The sequence below is a fragment of the Emys orbicularis genome, chromosome 7 (genome assembly GCF_028017835.1).
Source record: "Emys orbicularis isolate rEmyOrb1 chromosome 7, rEmyOrb1.hap1, whole genome shotgun sequence".
Lineage (NCBI taxonomy): Eukaryota > Metazoa > Chordata > Testudines > Emydidae > Emys > Emys orbicularis.
This window is the reverse complement of record NC_088689.1, coordinates 119,867,876-119,886,351: the sequence shown is the minus strand read 5'-3', so window position 1 is coordinate 119,886,351 and position 18,476 is coordinate 119,867,876. Positions and strand designations below refer to the sequence as shown.

The 18,476-nt window shown below is 41.4% G+C and overlaps 1 protein-coding gene across 1 annotated transcript in view; it reads right to left on the bottom strand.

The window, feature by feature from the left end:
• LOC135880792 (contactin-3-like) overlaps positions 1-18,476 on the bottom strand; it is a 103,584-nt gene that overhangs the window by 17,799 nt on the left and 67,309 nt on the right. The window contains exons 8-10 of the mRNA XM_065407132.1: positions 15,060-15,187; positions 14,017-14,192; positions 589-706 (exon numbers count right to left, since the gene is read on the bottom strand). Of these exons, the coding sequence (XP_065263204.1) occupies positions 589-706; positions 14,017-14,192; positions 15,060-15,187 (422 nt within the window). The remainder of the gene's footprint in view (positions 1-588; positions 707-14,016; positions 14,193-15,059; positions 15,188-18,476) is intronic.

Genomic DNA, 18,476 nt, shown 5'->3' with positions numbered 1-18,476 from the left:
AAATACACTGAATGAATGTAGATTTTGGAATTTTCGTCACTGTATTACAGCTGTTTTTCTTGCAATAAAGTTCAGCTGGCTAATCAATAATGAGAGTTTATTTGGAGCTACAGTTTAATCTCTAACAGCTAAAATAAAGCTTGAGTTAAAATAAATACCATCAGATTCCATAATCTGGACTACATTGTGTCTCAAGGACAAAGCCTCAGGAGTGGCAGGTGTATGAGTGGGCCACAATTGCCTATCTGCTCCTTTGGTGGAGGTCATTCGCAATTGCATTTCTACTAGCAGCAAGTTTCTACACCCCTGCCCTCCCCCACTAGCTCAACTAGCCATGAGAACAGGTGTGAAGCCAGTGCTCCTCCAGATTCCAAGTAGAGTGTAAGTGGGCATGCAGGGCCCAAGCAGGGCTGTGTGTACATGCACATGGCAGGCGGGGGGACTGGGGAGAGGAGAGAGTATTCATACTCTCCATTCCTTACTTACATGTGCGTATAGTTCAAGTGACAATCTAGCCCCTTCTATGTTTCACAATGTCAGCTAGGAAAGTCATTAGAAAATAAGATCAGCAAAATAGCCAAAGTTTACCTCGTACTATCAGATCTGCTGCCGATGATACACTATCCACTTCTGTCTTTACCATGCAAACATATTTTCCACTGTGTTTCAGCTGGATGTTTCTAATCATTAAGTCTCCTGATGCACTCTGTTGAATACATAAAGTTGTTATATATTTAGTTGTTAATATAATGCAAGGTTCATGTTCTATTAACTAATAAACAAGCAGTCCAAAATGTCCAATGTTTCCAAAGTACAGCTGCTCTGTAAGGAGGAGAAAATGTGCTCACCACATGTTATAACTAATATGCTTCTGTTGACCTCTGACCTCCTGAATTGATTTTGGTAGGTCTGTATCTAACGAGCTTATCTAATTTATATGTTAAGAAATGTTAAAAATGCCAATAAGGAAAGCAAGTAAAGCTGTAATGTAAATAGGGGGAAACAGAAAATTTATAAAAATATTTGTTACAGGCTCTGCAAAAGTATGAGGCCTAGTTAGTTAGCCTACAGTTCTTGGCCTAGGGTTATACGACTTAACAATATGTATCTTGTGATAAACAAGTAATCCACAAAAGGTCTGTTTACGCTTGAAATAACAGATTTCTAAGGGATTTCTGGAATATGTACGCGTGAGGTTAACCACATTAATATGTTGGAAATATTAGCGAATGTCTTGACACAAATAGCTTATGTTAGCAATCAGAATGCCAGTTATGGTTCCTTGGAATGACATATATGCAAAAAGGGGCTGAAACTTAAATCAAATACGGTCCTGGAATTGTAGGGTTGTAAGGTCAAGGTGTAGAATGGAAGTGTATGCTCAATCCCTAGTTGGGACATCAGGATGACAGGATTGTGGAAACTTCAATGTCATCCACTTACAGTGGTTCTCCACTTACTTTTCCTTCCATCTTCTCTTCTGATACATCTGATGGTCTCCATAAGGTTGTGAGTATGCACAATGCAGGGGGTTGTTTTGGTATACAGCATACTGCTGATTGTCCTAATAGCAGGGGGGACACTGATTTTATTCGGATAATTGGGAGTTCAGACAATCGAGAAGACAGGAGCCATTGAGCTGTGGGGTGCCCTTTCCCGCAACCAGAGGCTCCTCCTCCTTCTTGCAGTCCTGCCCCACCAGAAGCCTAGACTCCCCTTCCTCGCCCTTTGCACCTGCAAGGATTGGGTGTCATCAGCCCTGCAGCAGCACAGTAAGCCCTCTGCAACTCCACTGTCACAGCCCTGCTCAGTCACTCCCATGATTTTACTTGTGATGCACTAACCTCATCTCCTATAATACATTAATGTAGTTGCCTGACTCAAAGGACCTTTTATTAGTCACTTGTGGAGTTTGCATTCTAAATAGAAGGGTACACTCTTAAGCAGCCTCCTAGTATAGTCCAGATATAACAGACTTTTAGAAAAGGTAGCCATGTGAAATTGGTATGAAAAAATTCAGCTTCTTCTGTAGGTGTGTGAGTAAAATAGAATGTGACAATGCAAGATTGGATTGGTTTTAGAGAGTCAATTTTGCTGTCCCTCCACCCCCAATCAAACTGTTGTGTCCTTACATGAGATAAAATTGTAGGTGAGAATCACAAAATTAATTTTTTTCCTTCTGCAGACTTTTCATGGTAGGTGTTCCATATTTAATGTCACATGAATACCTTTTTTTAAAAGGAGTTGTACATTTGTAACTCTTTGGCTGAATTCACACGATTTTAAGATTCCCTTGGTGTTATTTTTGGTTTTTAACTGAGCATTTCATCCATAGTGCATTCTTCTTTCCTCAGACTGCACTGTATGCACTTGCTTTACATTGATTTCCTCCTGTGTGTGGAGAGGGTAGACGTGAGTCTTGACTGATAGCTGTAATTTCAAAATGCACCGGGAAGTGTTAGGTTTGCAACTTAACGTTTATTTCTGCAGTACTGCTTTAGGGTTTGATCCTGCATTGGATACACTCTTTCTCTTTGTACAGCCACAGAGAAAGATTCTTCAGAAGAAGGGCTATCCCCTCTTTCTAGCTGCTGAGTAACTCCTAAGGCATTTCATATCCCACCTTCCCAAGAGATGAGTCTCTAAGTCAGTTTCTAAACCAGGGGTCGGCAACCTACGGCACGCATGCCAAAAACGGCACGCGAGCCGATTTTGAGTGGCACGCAGCTCCCCTGACGCGGGGGCAGGAGGCAGAAGCTTGGTTCTGTGGCAGCCAAGCTTTCCCCCTCCCCCGCTTCTTCCCCCAGCGTGGTGCTTTCTGGCCCCTCCCCCTATCCTTCCCTGCGCCAATCAGCTGATGGCCCTAGCAAGGGGGAGGGGGAAGAGCAGCAGCATGCACACAGCTCCGTAGAGGAGGCAGAGAGAGGTAGGGACGGAGCCTGGGGGAAGGGGGTGGAACAGGGCATATCGCTTCCAGCCCCCTGCCTTGAGCCGCTCAGGGCAGGGGGCTGGGAGCACCCCCACGAGCCGAGCACCCCAGCCTTCTGCCCTGCACCCCCCACACCCTCCAGCCCTCTGCCCTGAACCCCCCCACCCCAACACACACCCAGCCTTCTGCCCTGCACCCCCACAGCCTCATCCCTCTGCCCTGAACCCCCCCACACCCCAACACACACCCAGCCTTCTGCCCTGCACCCCCCCACTGTCCCCAGCCCTCTGATCTGATCCTTGAACCCCCCCCTCACACCCAGCCTTCTGCCCTACACCCCCCAGACCCCAGCCCTCTGCCCTGATCCCTGAACCCCCCCCCCACACCCCAGCCTTCTGCCCTGAACCCCCTCCCCCAGCCCTCTGCCCTGACCCCTGAAACACCCACTCCCTGGTCTGGGGTCCCGGCCGCAGGCCCTACTCAGCCCGCTGCCGGCCTAGGTGAACAGAACCCCAGGCTGGCAGCGACCTGAGCAGGCTGGTGGCGTAAGATCAGCATTTTAATTTAATTTTAAATGATGCTTCTTAAACTTTTTGAAAACCTTGTTTACTTTACATACAATAGTTTAGTTATATAATATAGACTTATAGAAAGAGACCTTCTAAAACGTTAAAATGTATTACCGGCACACGAAACCTTAAATTAGAGTGAATAAATGAAGACTCGGCACACCACTTCTGAAAGGTTGCCTACCCCTGTTCTAAACTCAGTTATACTGGGGTAAATCTGGGGTCAAACTGACTCCAAAGGAACTATGCTGGATTTACACTCATGGAGCCAAAATCAGAACCTGGTCCCCTGACTCAGCCTGATTATAGCCTGGAAACCCTGCCACTCGCAGAAGAATTTTAAACAAGCCATCTATGGATCATTTAGTTGGTAGAAAGGTTCACTACTTGAGGCCCTCTATTCAAGGGTTATTACAGGAGAGGCAGCATTGTCTAGAGAGGTCATGTAGTCTACTGGACAGGACACTGGACTGGGAGTCATAATCATGGTGCTGCTACTGATCTTCTGAGTGACTTTGGGCAAGTCATTCACTTGACTGTGCTTCTGTTTCTCCTCCCACCGTTTGTCTTGTGTACTTAGACTGTAAGCTCTTTAGAGAGGGACTGCTTGACTATGGGTTTGCATGAATCTTGGCTGAAGCCTCTAATACCAATAAAATATAATACACTTATTAATTATTTATCATTATTATTGACGTCAACCAGGCCTCAGACAGAAACAATCCAGCCAGAGAAGAGTAGTAAAGTAGTTCTGAATGGCTAGAACATTTAAGAAAAACACACAGACCAATTAGGCCATTGTAAACATCAATGCCATAGAAAACATGACCTGTAAGGAAAGGTTGAAAGTAGATATATTTAGTTTACAGAAGAGAAGACTGAGCGGGGACATAACAGTCTTCAAATACATAAAAGGTTGCTAGTTTACAGCAAGGGAGATTTAGGTTAGATATTAAGAACATTTTTCTGACTATAAGAAGAGTTAAGCGCTGGAACAGGTTATTTAGGGAGGTTATGGAATCCCCATCAGTGGAGTTTAAGAATGGGATGGTTTACGTATACTTAATCTGCCTCAGCTCAGGATGGACTAGATTACCTCTTGAGGTCCTTTCCAATCCTACATTTCTATGAACTTTCCAAATTGAGAGCTGATCCTGAGGGGTATTCCACACCCCCAACTCCCATTGACTTCAGTGGGAGGAAAGGGTGCTGACCACATCTTGTGCAGAGTTGTTCAGCACCCTCCAGGACTGAGGTCATGGGAGAGTAGACTGCTACAACAGTCCACTTTGCCCTACCTGCATCTTTAATGGGAGATTACTCATGGCCAGAGCATTTTCAGTGTGTGTAAGTTTGGAGTGCACTGGTGAGAATTAAGTGTTTTATGTTGCAAGAGTAAAACCCTCAGTAAATGTTCTCCACCTCTCAACAGCTATGCAATTTTTTTTAATACACCACCTCTTCCTCCCATTTGGTGACTAGCTTCCTCCTCAGGGTGACTTTTATTCTGAATAAGTTGCCCTTCCACAGAATGAAGATATGCCCCCTTTTGGAATAGACACATCCTGGAAGACTTGAGAAGTTTTCTTCGTGTTTACTAAAATGTGTTGACCTTCCAGGCATGCTTTCAAGCCCATTTGTCAGGTAGAGGAGTGATGAATCTGAGGGTGGGATTCCTGTCTGGTGGGACCTTTCAGTTATATTGGTCACGCGGTTGGTGATTTAACGAGGTGTGGGAGAAAGGAGAAGTGACACTGCTTTGGATGATTGCTGTTTTATAACCCTTATTGCACTTACAAATGTATGCCAAAGTCACTCAGAAATGTACGTGGGCACTCTTTGCTAAGGGTTTCTTTGAGACTGCAATCTGAATGAATAAATATTGAAACTCTTTGGGGTGTTTGTTTTATGTTCACAACCATTAGCACCTGTATTTTGATCCTAATATTTCAAGGATCATTTGTTTCCAGAGAGACTGCCCATTATTAAAATACAACGCTCTAAAATAAATTTTACATAAACTTGCAATATTGTTACCGGCTTGTCTCTCAGGGATTATTCCTGCTTCATTCAAGTCAAAAGAAATTTCACTGCTGACTTGAATGAGAGCAAAATCAAGCCTTTACTTTTGATTTTTTTAAGTGCTGGTCCCAGCAATACTACCCACAACCTCTTTGTGTAACACAACTTAAAAGCATGTTTTTAACAGCTCTCCTTACTGTATAGGAATAAATAAATGTAATGTTATGTTCACTAATATAATGCAGATGTAAACAATGACAGGAAAAGAATTTACAAGACAATGCTAACACTGGCTGCAATACCCCACAATGTACTGAGGGTATGTCTACACTGCAAATCGGGACGCACGACTGCAATATGTGTAGACATATCCAAGGTAGCTTTAACCTAGTCAGCTTGGGAACCAATAACAGTGAAGTGATGGCAACAACGGGCTTCAAAATGGGCTGTATAAGCCCAACTGGGACCCTGCAGATGTACTTCGGTGGCTACCACTGAAGTGAATGCTGCCGTGACTTCACTGGTATTGGTACCTGAGCTAGCTAGATTAAAGGTAATTTGTGTATCTCTACATGTGCTGTAATCACATCACCAATCGCAGATTAGACATACCCTGAGACTGAGCAATGCAAAGGCAACCTGGAGTACAGAAACTACCTGACGGGAAGTGCGCATTCAGCACATATTCTCAACATTGCAATTTATCAGCACAAACTAATCTTGTACTAAGCCTTCTACCCATAAATTTACCCAGAGGATTGTCAAATAAAATAATGTTACTTTAAATAAAAGTCTGACTGCTCCTTGGATGACAAGTTAGAATGGGCTAAACCAAATCCCCTTTTTAGTTGCGGTAAACAATAAGTGCTGTAGAATAAGTTCCAATATTTTTCATACATTACATCCCAAATAATATGGTGCTATCAAAGTCCTGAAGTTTCACATAAATCATTCTGGGATACCTTGAAAATACTTGGCCAATACTGCTGCAACATAGCTGGTGCTCTCTACTGTCATTGATCATTAGAGAGTTCGCAACAGAGTAAGTTTCATTGGCATCTCTGGCCAGCACAATTAAATCTTTGCTAGTGTGGACAAGTTAAAGTGATAGGAAGGTCACCTTCCCCGCTGCATACTACCCTAACCTATGCAACACAAATTGGCAGCCCATACTATATGAGCACCTGTAACGGCATTGTGCTCCACAGAACTTACAAACTAAGGTCAGCGTGGATTGAACCAACATGGTCAGTGTTAAAAGGAAATCCATGCTGCAGCTTTGCTCTGTGTATGTCTGCAAGTGTGCATCTGTTCTTACTGCTCCTGGATGGAATTGGACTGAAAACATAAACTAAATCCATCCTTGCATTTCATTTTGCTGGCTGGAAGACAATTTCAACTGCTGCTGGATTGTCTGAACAGGTGATATCTGAAGCAGTTTACAGGCAATCTGTTCACAACTTCAAAAACTGCTTGATTTGCCGTGCTGCTCCTATGACTCATCTTTCTAACCAAAAAGAGACATAAAACAATGTTATATCCTGGCATTTTTGGGGTCCATATGGAAGAGCTGTATGTTGCATAACAGGTGCTACCATAACATTTCTAAGAGCTGCTATATGTCAAAGATTGAAGGCATGCCACTTCCCTCAAGAATGTTCCAGGAACTCCCACTACATTATTACATCATTGCTCATCTCAAAGAGAAAACATCAATTGAAAAGTTACTTTGCATTTGCCGCAGTCACTGCCAGCCACCACCAAAATTGGGGTCTCTAGCAAATTTTTCATACAGTGAATAAGAACATATGAATAGCCACACGGGGTCAGGCCAACGTCCATCTAGCCCAGTATCCTCTCTTCCAACAGTGGCTGGTGCCAGATCCTTCAGAGGGAATGAACAGAAGAGGGAAACTTATTGAATGATCATTCCCCTATTATCCAGTCCCAGATTCTGGTAGTCAGAGGTTTAGGGACACCCAGAGCATGGGGTTGCATCCCTGACCATCTTGGCTAACAGCCATTGATGGACCTATCTTCCATGAACTTATCTAATACTTTTTTGAATCCAGTTATAATTTTGGCTTTTATGACATCCCCAGCAATGAGTTCCACAGCTTAACTGTGTGTTGTGTGAGGAAGTGCTTCCTTATGTTTGATGTAAACCTACTGCCTATTGATTTCCTTGGGTGACCCCTCGCTCTTGTGTCACGTGAAGGAGTAAATAATACTTCCTCATTCACTTTCTCCACGCCATTCATGGTTTCATAGCTCTCTATCATATCCCCCTTTAGTCATATGTTTTCTAAATTGAAGAATCCCAGTCTTTTTAATCTGTCCTCACACAGAAGGTGTTCTATACCCTTAACCATTTTGTTGTGCTTCTCTGTACTTTTTCCAGTACTAATATATCTTTTTTTGAGATGGGCGACCAGAATGGCACGCGATATTCAAGGTGTTGGTGTACCATGGATTTATATGGTGGCATTATGATATTTACTGTCCTATTATCTAAACCTTTCCTAATGGTGCTTAACATTGTTAGCTTTTTTGACTTCTGCTGCACATTGAACAGATGTTTTCAGAGAATGATTCACAATGACGCCAAGATCTTTCTTGAGTAGTAACAGCTAATTTACACCCATCATTCTGTATGTTTAGCCGGGCTTATGTTTTCCAGTGTGCATTACTTTGCATTTATCAACACTGAATTTCATCTGCCATTTTGTTTCCCAGGCACCCAGTTGTGTGAGATCCCTTTGTAACTTCACACTCAACTTTGCACATAAACTATTTTGAGTAGTTTTGTACCATCTGAAAACTTTGCCATCTTACTGTACACCCCTTTTTCCAGATCATTTATGAACGTATTGAACAGCACTGGTCCCAGTACAGATACCTGGGGGACACCGCTATTTACCTCTCTCTCCATTCTGAAAACTGACCATTTATTTCCACCCTTTGTTTCCTGTCTTTTAACCAGTTACTGATCCGTAAGAGGACCTTCCCTCTTATTCCATGACTGCCTACTTTGCTTACGAGCCTTTGGTGAGGGACCTTGTCAAAGGCTTTCTGAAAGTCCAAGTACACTATATCCACTGGATCAACATAGTCCATATGTTTGTTGGCCCCCTGAAAGAATTCTAACGAACTGGTGAGGTGTAATTTCTCTTTACAAAAGCCATGTTGACTCTTCCCCAACATATTGGGTTAATCTGTCTGATAATTCTGTTCTTTACTACACTTTCAATCAAGTTGCCTGGTACTGAAGTTAAGCTTAGTGGCCTTAATTGCCAGGATTGCCTCTGTAGGCTTTTTTAAAGCTCGGTGTTACATTAGCTACCCTCCAGTCATCTGGTACAGTCCTGGTGACATATTACTGCTTAATTTATCAATTTGTTCCAAAACCTCCTCTACTGACACCTCAGTCTGGGCCAGTTCCTTAGATCTGTCATCTAAAAAGAATAGCTCAGGTGTGGGAATCTCCCCTCACATCCTCTGCACTAAACTCATTCAGCTTCTCCACAAAGGCCTTGTCTTCCTTGAGTACTCCTTTAGCACCTTGATCACCTTGATTGTCCAGTAGCCCCACTGATTGTTTGGCAGGCTTCCTGCTTCTGATGTACTTAAAACAATTGCTTTTTGTTTTTGTGTCTTTTGTTAGTTGCTCTTCAAAATTTTTTTGGCCTGCCTAATTATCCCTTTTACACTTGACTTACCAGACTTTATGTTCCTTTCTATTTTCCCCAGTAGGATCTGACTTCCAATTTTTAAAAGGTGTCTTTTTGTCTGTAACTGCCTCTTTTACTCTGTTAAGCCATGGTGGCATTTTTTTGGTAAGCTTACTTTTTTTTAATTTGAGCTATGCATAGAGTTTGAGCCTCTATTATGGTGTTTTAAAAAATGTCCATGTAGCTTGCAAACATTTCACTCCTATGACTGTTCCTTGTAATGTCCATCTAACTAGCCTCCTTGTTTTTGTGTCACCCCCCTTTCTGAAATTAAATGCTACCAGAGTGGGTTTCCTTGGTATTCTACCCCCTACAAGGATGTTCAATTTCATTCTGTTATGGTCCCTATTACTGAGTAGTTCAGCTAGACCAGATCCTATGTGCCACTTAGGATTAAATAAAAAATTGCCTCTCCAGGATTAGCTGCTCCAAGAGGCAGTCATTAATGTTGTATTGAAATTTTATCTCTGCATACCAATCTGAGGTGACGTGTTTCCAGTTGAAATCCCCTATTATTATTGGGGAATATGAACTTCAAGTGTACGAATACGCCATCAGACACTTTATAAATCAGTATTCTGACTCATTTGCTCACTAAGGGCCCTATCCAACTCCCTCTGAAGTCTTTCCATTGAATTCAGTGGGAGCTGGATTGGGCCCCTGAGGTATTTTAGTTTGTCTTGTGGTTAACTTCTGTAGTCTCCAGTTAGCAGAGCACCAGTACCCCACCTTGTCCAAACATTAATGACAAGGCTCCTGTTTCCTATACATACCCTCAGCTGTTGTTTCTTTATGGCAAATATTCCAATAAAAAGCTATAACTTTTAGACTTATGGGTTAGCCAATGAAGAATCAATGGAATGAGTCCTGAGAGGTGCTGAATAGGGCTGACTGAAAATTTTCCATCAAAACTGCTTTTTGATGGAAAACTGGATGTTCAACACAGTGAAAAAAAAAATAAAGAAAGTTGCCTTCCACTGAAAATTTTGACTTTTTCCTGAAAAGCAAAAACTTTTCAGTTGGTTTTTTGATCAAAAACTTTGGGTTCTTGATTTATCCTTTTTGACGAAAGGTTGAAATTTTCACTGGAAAAAAAAAATCAGTTTTCCAACCAGTTCATATCTACCACTGAAGTCACGTATATTGGACGAGATCCTTTTATCAACGATAGTTAACCTTTCCCTTGTAATTTTATTATGTTTATGTAGAGCCTGTTTAGGTACTTTATTTGAAACGTAGTAAATAAATAATAACTATGCAGCAACATGGCAAGGTAACAGGCTGTGAAATCAGAGGATTCACATTGGGACATGACAGATGGTCAGCTCAAATTTCCAGAAAGATTTTTATAAAAAATTATAAGGTCTACAAAAGTCTCTTTGCTCTCCAAAAGAAACCTAATTTCTCTTGAATGCAATTGCATTTAATCACGTGCCAATCTGTATATGGATCCTCTTTCATGTCCACTGATTAAATGCTATGCCTCTTGAGAAGATTTTCAAAGGCACAGAAGGGCAGTTAGGCACCTAAATTCCATTAACTTTCAATGGGAGTCGGACACCTAACTGGTCATTGGTTTCATCAGCAAGAAGGCAGAGTTGTAGGAAATGGAACTTTAATAAACCTACTGAGAGGCCAATGTTACCTGGTGAGGCTAAGTGGGCTGTTTACAACCACTTGGCTTTGGCAGTTATAGCAAACTTTACCTTTTATGTTTGGATTAAATGGATAATTCCAAAGAGTATTTAAAAAAAACAACCTTTTAAATGCATTGCATTGTCTTAAATAGCATTTATTATAAAAATATTTACTAATGGACACAACCACTCTCCTTCACACATAAAGATCTTGATGGTATGGTGATGGCCACACTATAAATACATTAGACAAACAGACAGAGGAAAAATAAGGGAGGAAGGATGACCTTGGCAATGGACTGAGACTCAGGAGATCTGAGTTCAGTTCCTGGCGCTGCCACAGGCTGCATGTGTGACCTCAGGCAAGTCACTCTGGGTACATCTACAGTGCAGTTATACACCCACAGCTGGCCCAAGTCAGCTGACTCGGGCTCGCAGGGCTCAGGCTATGGGGCTGTAAAATCACAGTCTAGACATTTGGGCTCAGGCTGCGGATGGGCTCTGGGACTCTGTGATAGGGGAGAGTTCCAGATCCCGGGCTCCAGACCCCAAACCGCTAGACTGCAATTTTACAACACTGCAGCCCAAACCCCACAAGCTCAAGTCAGCTGACACGAACCACCTGCAGGTGTTTAAATGCTATGTAGACGCCTTGGGCGCCTAGAATATCACTGGGATTCACAAACTTGAGTAAGGCATCTACGCGCTCTATACAATGAATGAGGAGAGATAGGTGACTCAGAATGGGATTCACAAAAGCCAGCATGCTAGGCAGCTCCCCACCTAAAATAGCCAATGGGAGATGCCAAGGCAAGGGGTGTTTCCTAAGCCCTGCCCTTCTCGGGGAAGGTGCCTCCCTCTGCTTGGGATTCTCAGCTGGAAACCCTCTCTTGGCATTAGGTACCTACGTCATTTTTGTAAGAAGCTGGGAGTGGAGGAGAAAGAGAGCGAGCTCACTCATAACTTTTAGCCCAGTGTCCAGGATGTGGGAGACCCCCAGTTATTATAACAAACAGAAAAGTAAGCTTCGAGCAGTGAAAGGGAAAACCTGGAGATTTTCCCATGTGTGTGACTAAAAACTAAATAAAACACCTGATTTTATATAGAAGTCATCCAAAAATGAAGCAATCCTCTTTTATTTTGTCGAGTCTGGAAGCTTAAAATTTTAGAAGCCAAGTTTGCTCATTCACTGTAATCAACCAACCATTTTGCTAACTAGACAGAAAGCATGACGTTCAGAGACTGACACAATTCAGCGAGTGTCTGAAAATATAGACAAGTATTTTACAAGAGCCGAATGTCTTAATTAGAAGCCCAGATTGTGGCTTTTGTGACACAGCCCTGAGCAGGGAGTGGTGAAGAACCATACATTAGGAGGAGCACTGGAGAACATGAGCGCTCAGACAATTAACTACATTGAGTCCTTAGAAACAGCTTACACGGGCCAGATACTCAGCTGGTGTAAATCAGTATAGCACCATTGACTACAATGAAGCTATGCCAATTTACACCAGCTGAGGATCTGGCCTCAAACTTTTAATCTATTTTCTTATTTACATACCTGTATCATTCAAATAAATGATTTCAAATTAGGCCAAAATATTTGGATGACATGGGGTCTTATACTGTCTGCTATGTTTATAACATGGCCCAGCATAGACATAGCTTTGAAAAGATCATCCTGGATTTATGTCATGCTTTAGTCTGTACTGATGAAGGAATGAATGGTCCTCCCCTATACCAGATACTGGGGCAGTAATTTGCACATTCCGGCTTTAGTCTTGAAGGGAGCTCAAGCTGATAACTGTTGCCTTTGCCTGGGATGGAGAGGTGTTTAAATCCTCTTTTAGTTCTTTTGGGGATATGAAGATTTGACAGTTACAAATTTGAAATGCCTTTCAGATTTATCAAAGGGGTCTCCAAGGCTTACACAAACCTTCCAATCATCTTGAACCCATGTATGAATTTTCCTTTGAAACTATGTAATGCCATTGCATAGTGTTTGGATGCAAAACCAGGTGACACTCAGCAATTTTTATTAAGAGCTGATGTAGAGAGCTACACAGAGGAAGCCATTCGCAGTGCACAGCAAATTTTATCAGTCCTACAAAATGCAGGAACTCTGCTACATATTCTTGAGTATCTCTCTTCTAGCACCCTAATTATTTACCTATATACAGGTATAGAGATCTCTTGTAACAGTTATGTTAAAACTTTGTGTGGGTTTAAACCCAAACCTCGGAGTGAAATTTGGGGTGGTACAAATCTACACAGACAAACTCGACACAAGGTTCACACAAACTTCTTACCAGTCTTACTTTGTAGAACCGCACAGTTGACGCATCTGACTCTGATATTGCTCTCTCTTAAGCGGACAGCATATGGTCAGGATAAAAGGAGCCCTCTCTGATGCTTATTAATGGAGACTTCAGTATTTATAGGTATGAATCAAAGTGATATTGTTTAGAAAAAGCATATTTGATGGTTAAGTCAATTTGTGGTTGACTGTGGCAGAGACTAAAACATCAACGTTGTGCACCATTGAGGAATGCAAACACTGCAAAGAATATGGGATACATCTCATGAAGTACCTATTTAAACAGATTTCTGCGTGGAAGCAAACAACTTGTTTTCAATTTATCTGGATCCTCACCTATGGTTCAAAGAGATATTGTGGTTGTGAGGTGTAAATAACTTTCTTACATTTTTAATTCTTTTGTATTATTGGGCTTCAGGTATCTAATATCTGTATTATGGAATATGTACAGCAGCAAGCTCTGTGCCTGTAATTCTGAACAACTGATCTCCTTTGGGGAAGGCAATTCTACAATACTATGGGTATGTTTACCCTGCAGCTGGGAGTGGACTTCCCAGCTGGGGTAGACGGACACGTTAGCTCTGCTCAAGCTAGGATGCTAAAAATAGCAGTGTAGCTGGGAGCAGCACAGATGACGTACCATAAGAAGGGAAGATCTGGTTGTATTTTGGCTACCATGTTAAATTTAAAAAAACAAAAACAAAACAAGAAACTGAAGTCACAAAGCGTGCAACATTTTCGCTCTTTTAAGTCAACCTTGTCTTTAAGATACATGCACCTATAATCAAAGAAACAAATGTTCACAACTTACCCCACCTACTTTCTCAAAATGAGAAGCATCTCTTTTGAAATCGGTGAGCGTTCCATTAAAATACCACGCGAAGTCAATGTCTAGCAATGGATCGTGCTGAACTTGGCACGGCAAGATTACACTCTCTCCAACAGTCACATCCATGTTTGAAGGTGCCACAGTTATCCTTGTTGGCTCTATGGAGAGCAGAAATAGTCATTTTAGCCATCTCAGCAGTTATCCCACCTTTCTGTGTTACTGAGCTTTCTTTAAACATTCACATTCTATAAGATGCACTTGACCAGTGGCAGTCACTTTAGGTTAGTCAAATTCTATATTGTAAATATTATTGATCGAATTCTGTTCCTGAAGTATTGTGAGAGCTTATTAACCTCAATAGGAGTTCCTTGTGGCTCCGAGTAGAATGTGACCTGCTGCGTAGTTTATAGTGCTCAACAAATTGCAATGCACACAAAAAGTACCGTACTATAGAAAATCTAATATTGCTAATAATTAAAGGAAAAATCTTCCTCTCTGATCCATACTGTGGATTTCTGTTGGATTTTCCTGCATGCTTTTTGTATTATTAGTGGAAGATCTACGTGTCAAGCAAGTACAGAATGTGGTAATTTTAGCGATTAATCTGTCAATCTCAAAATGCTTTACAAACACCAGTTAACTCTGAAAGTAAAAATAGACCCATTTTACAGATAGCCAAACTGAGGAAGCATGATTTAATTTTTTGCCCTAGATTATACAGTGAGTCAGTGTGCAAGCCAGTAGTAGTATCCAGATGACCTTACTCCAAGTGCCCTGGTCTAGGAACTATTTCACAATATAGATGAGAGATTTCCCCTTAAATTTAAAAAAGAACCAGAACTTATCTCTTTTTATTTAAGTATTTTTAAACATACAACTCCTCAGACCCTTTACCTCCATTCACACACAATAAACCCACTACAGCCCAAATGTTGAACTCCTATGCTTCTTGTGGGTTCTACTTGCTGGACTTATTGCAATTCAGAGCCATTTCAAATAATCTTATTAAAAAACCCCAAACATACCTGTAACTATTAAGCTTGTTGTGCTACTAGCTGTTCCAAACTGATTCTCTGCCAGGCAAGAGTAACTTCCAGCATCTAATTTAGTCACATTAGCTAGGCTTAGGCCTCCATCTTTTAATAACGTTATTCTAAAAAAAAGGATGGAGAGATGAAAAATGCATCACAGGTTTGCAGAAGACATAAATGAACATCACGACTAAGGGTACGTCTATACTTACCCGCTGGTTCGGCGGCAAGCAAACGATCTTCTGGGATCGATTTATCGCATCTTGTCTAAACGCGAGAAATCGATCCCGGAAGTGCTCGCCGTCGACGCCGGTAATCCTGCTCCGCGAGAGGAGTAGGCAGAGTCGACGGGGGAGCCTGCCTGCCGCGTGTGGACCCGCGGTAAGTACCTTTAAGTTTGAACTAAGATACTTCGACTTCAGCTACGTTATTCACGTAGCTGAAGTTGCGTATCTTAGTTCGAACTGGGGGCTTAGTGTGGACCAGCCCTAAGGTACTGTAGCCAGACTCCATACTATTGCCACTCTGCTCTTAAGGTTAAGGTGGAACAATTGCCCAATTAACCATTAAAACCACATACAGCGGCTGTATGTGTTTCAGGAACGCTCTTCTTTTAGACTAGCTGAAAGGAGAGAATATTTAAATATACCAAGATGCAAACAATTAAACTAACCGGTTTATCCACTAGTACAATAAATAACGAAGCAGCTTTGGATTACAAGAGACACTTTGCATTGTTAATTTGAGGATACATACGGACAGATGTTCAGGGTAAAGAATAAGAAAAGTACTTATGACTAATGCATGACAGTTTAAAAGGCAAGTGTGATGATAATGCATAAGGAAATACATGCCTGCAAAAATTAGAGCTTAAATTTATCACTTTACCATTCTCTTGTAATAACATGAAAAATGTCCAAATGCATCTGAGAAGATAAAAAAATTCAAATTTATTTCGAACTCCAACGAGCTGACATGCATCCCCAGTACTAATTTTATCATTTAGCTTTACTCAGGGTCTACTCTCAATTTTAAACAATAATACTCACCTATTCAGACAGGAGCTCATTTATTGCTGTGGCAGACGCTCTCAGCCACATAGCATGCGTGGTGCTCACTGGCAGTGTAATACGCCAGAGGCAGTCTGGCTGGGACCTGATTTGGTTAATGTACCCGCATAGTGAAGATACAGTTAAGGTACCCTTCCACTGTGGCAAATGTCACGCAGCCATGCAAGGAGAGTGTCACTCCGAGGGCTGCGGAAAGATGCATATGTACGTTTATGCAGCCAGAGGAGATAGGACGACGACACTGGTCAACCACAGTAGACACCTGGCATCCTTGGAGCGATAGGAAAGGGGAGGGAGAGGAAGGAACTGAAGGATCACTGCTGGCCCTGTTTTGTAGGGCCGTGTGTGTTGCTAATAGAACTGGTTAAAAATGTTGTCAATTTCCCTCACCCACACTCCTGGAAAAGGAGGGGTTTTTTTTTAGCAAAAATTGAAATTTTCATGGAAAAATGTCAGTTTTTGTTGAAAATTTTCAAATGTTCAGCGAAAAACTTAAAATAAAAAACTAGTATTTTTTTTGGCAACCAAAGAAAAATAGGTTTTAAACCAATTATTTTTGGTTTTGGTTTTGGTTTTTCAGCATCTCAACAGCACCTTATCCCCACCCCTTCAAAAACCAACCTTACAAAGAAAAATAATAATGAAAACTAAACAATGAACATTTCATTCACCTTTTTTTGTGGAAGACAAAAATCATTTCCTAATCAGCTTTAGTTTCCACCTTATTGTGAGAAAAAAATATTACCCTATATCACGCTTGCATAATGGCTGTTGCGAGAGCAGGGTTGCAGTGTAACCTGGCGTATCTGAGCTAGTCTAGATACTGCATCAGTCCAAAAATATTCACATACAAGGGTGAAAATGGGTGGCAAAGATGCTTTAATTCGGACATTTGGGTTAGTTTCCCTTTCACTACTGCTGCCCCTATTTACATAAGCCAGACCTCTTTTCCTGTCTGCATACCCTCCTCACCGCAACTCTAATTAGGGGATTTAGAACACAGTAATAAACACAATGAACTACACCAGTATGCAAATGATATTTCCGTATTATTTACAAATCCCTTGCATTTAAATCCTTATGTAACCCTTTACAGAGCTGATGAACAGAGCCCAAAATACTAGTGGACAGACAGATGTAGTCTAAAAACAAAATTAGGATCAGAAAAAATGTCAACAAAAATTGGAAAGAGAAAAATAACTTTTATTAATTTGTAGAAAGATATACAGAGGGAAATGTAATAAGAGGATGTTAAAGGGAAGGAGAAAGCATATATTAAACAAATTTATGTAGATTCAGATTTCTAAGATGTTCACTTAGATTTAGAACATTTTATCGGGCAAAAACAGTATCACTAGATATATCTAGATTCTTGACTACATATTTGTGTGTTAGGGGGGTGGATTGGGACCATAGGCGCCGACTTTTACTTTTGCCCAGGGGTGCTCCACCTCCCGCTCCACCCTGCGGCCCCACCCCACTCTGTTCCTTCCCCAAAGCCCCGCCTTCACTCTGCCTCTTCCCACCCCCAATCCACCCCCTCCGAGGCCCCCGCCTTCCCGCCGCTCTCTGCCCTCCCACAGTCCCTTCCCTGAGCCCCCTATCAGCTCGTTGGCGACGGCCCGATCAGCTCTTTGGCAGCACCCCATATCAGCTAATTGGGGGTGCCACCAAACAGCTGTGGGAGGTGGGTACTGCTCCTGGGTAAAAAGTTATTTTCACTAGTGTGGCTTAACTTGGTGTGAAACTGGAGTGAGCTGCACCATTACAAGTACCTTTTGGTCACACTGTATATTAGATGGCACATATATAGTTATTAAAGGTTAATAAATGATTAATAGACGTTTAAGCATGTTGCAGACATGATTCATTGGTTTTATAGATAGTAATAAGCACTTCAAGAGAAAGTGTTATTAGAACGTTATCGATCATGGTTAGAAGCAATCTATTGAACTGTTTGACTCTATAACAATGTGTGTCTTCTGCACAAGGGGTTTGCATTAGTGTAGCTACATTGATGTAGATATCTCAGTGCAAAAAAATCCAGTGTTGACAAGGCCTTAGATCAAGCAAAAGAGAAAATTGGATCAGGGTGTTAAAAAAAAAAAAAAAGTCTATTGTTTAATTAAAACAAATGACATTTAGAGTGCTTTGAGCTATTTGCAAGTCGAGCTTGTCTGAAATAATGAAGGAACAAGCTTATTAAAACTGGATATATTTAAGAATCACATTATTTTTCAGAATTAAACAAAACAAATCAATTCTTGAAAAACTGTATGGTCAAAATAAAATCTTTATTGGTAAATTAAAAACCGAGCTCTTTACTTTTTCAATTACTAAA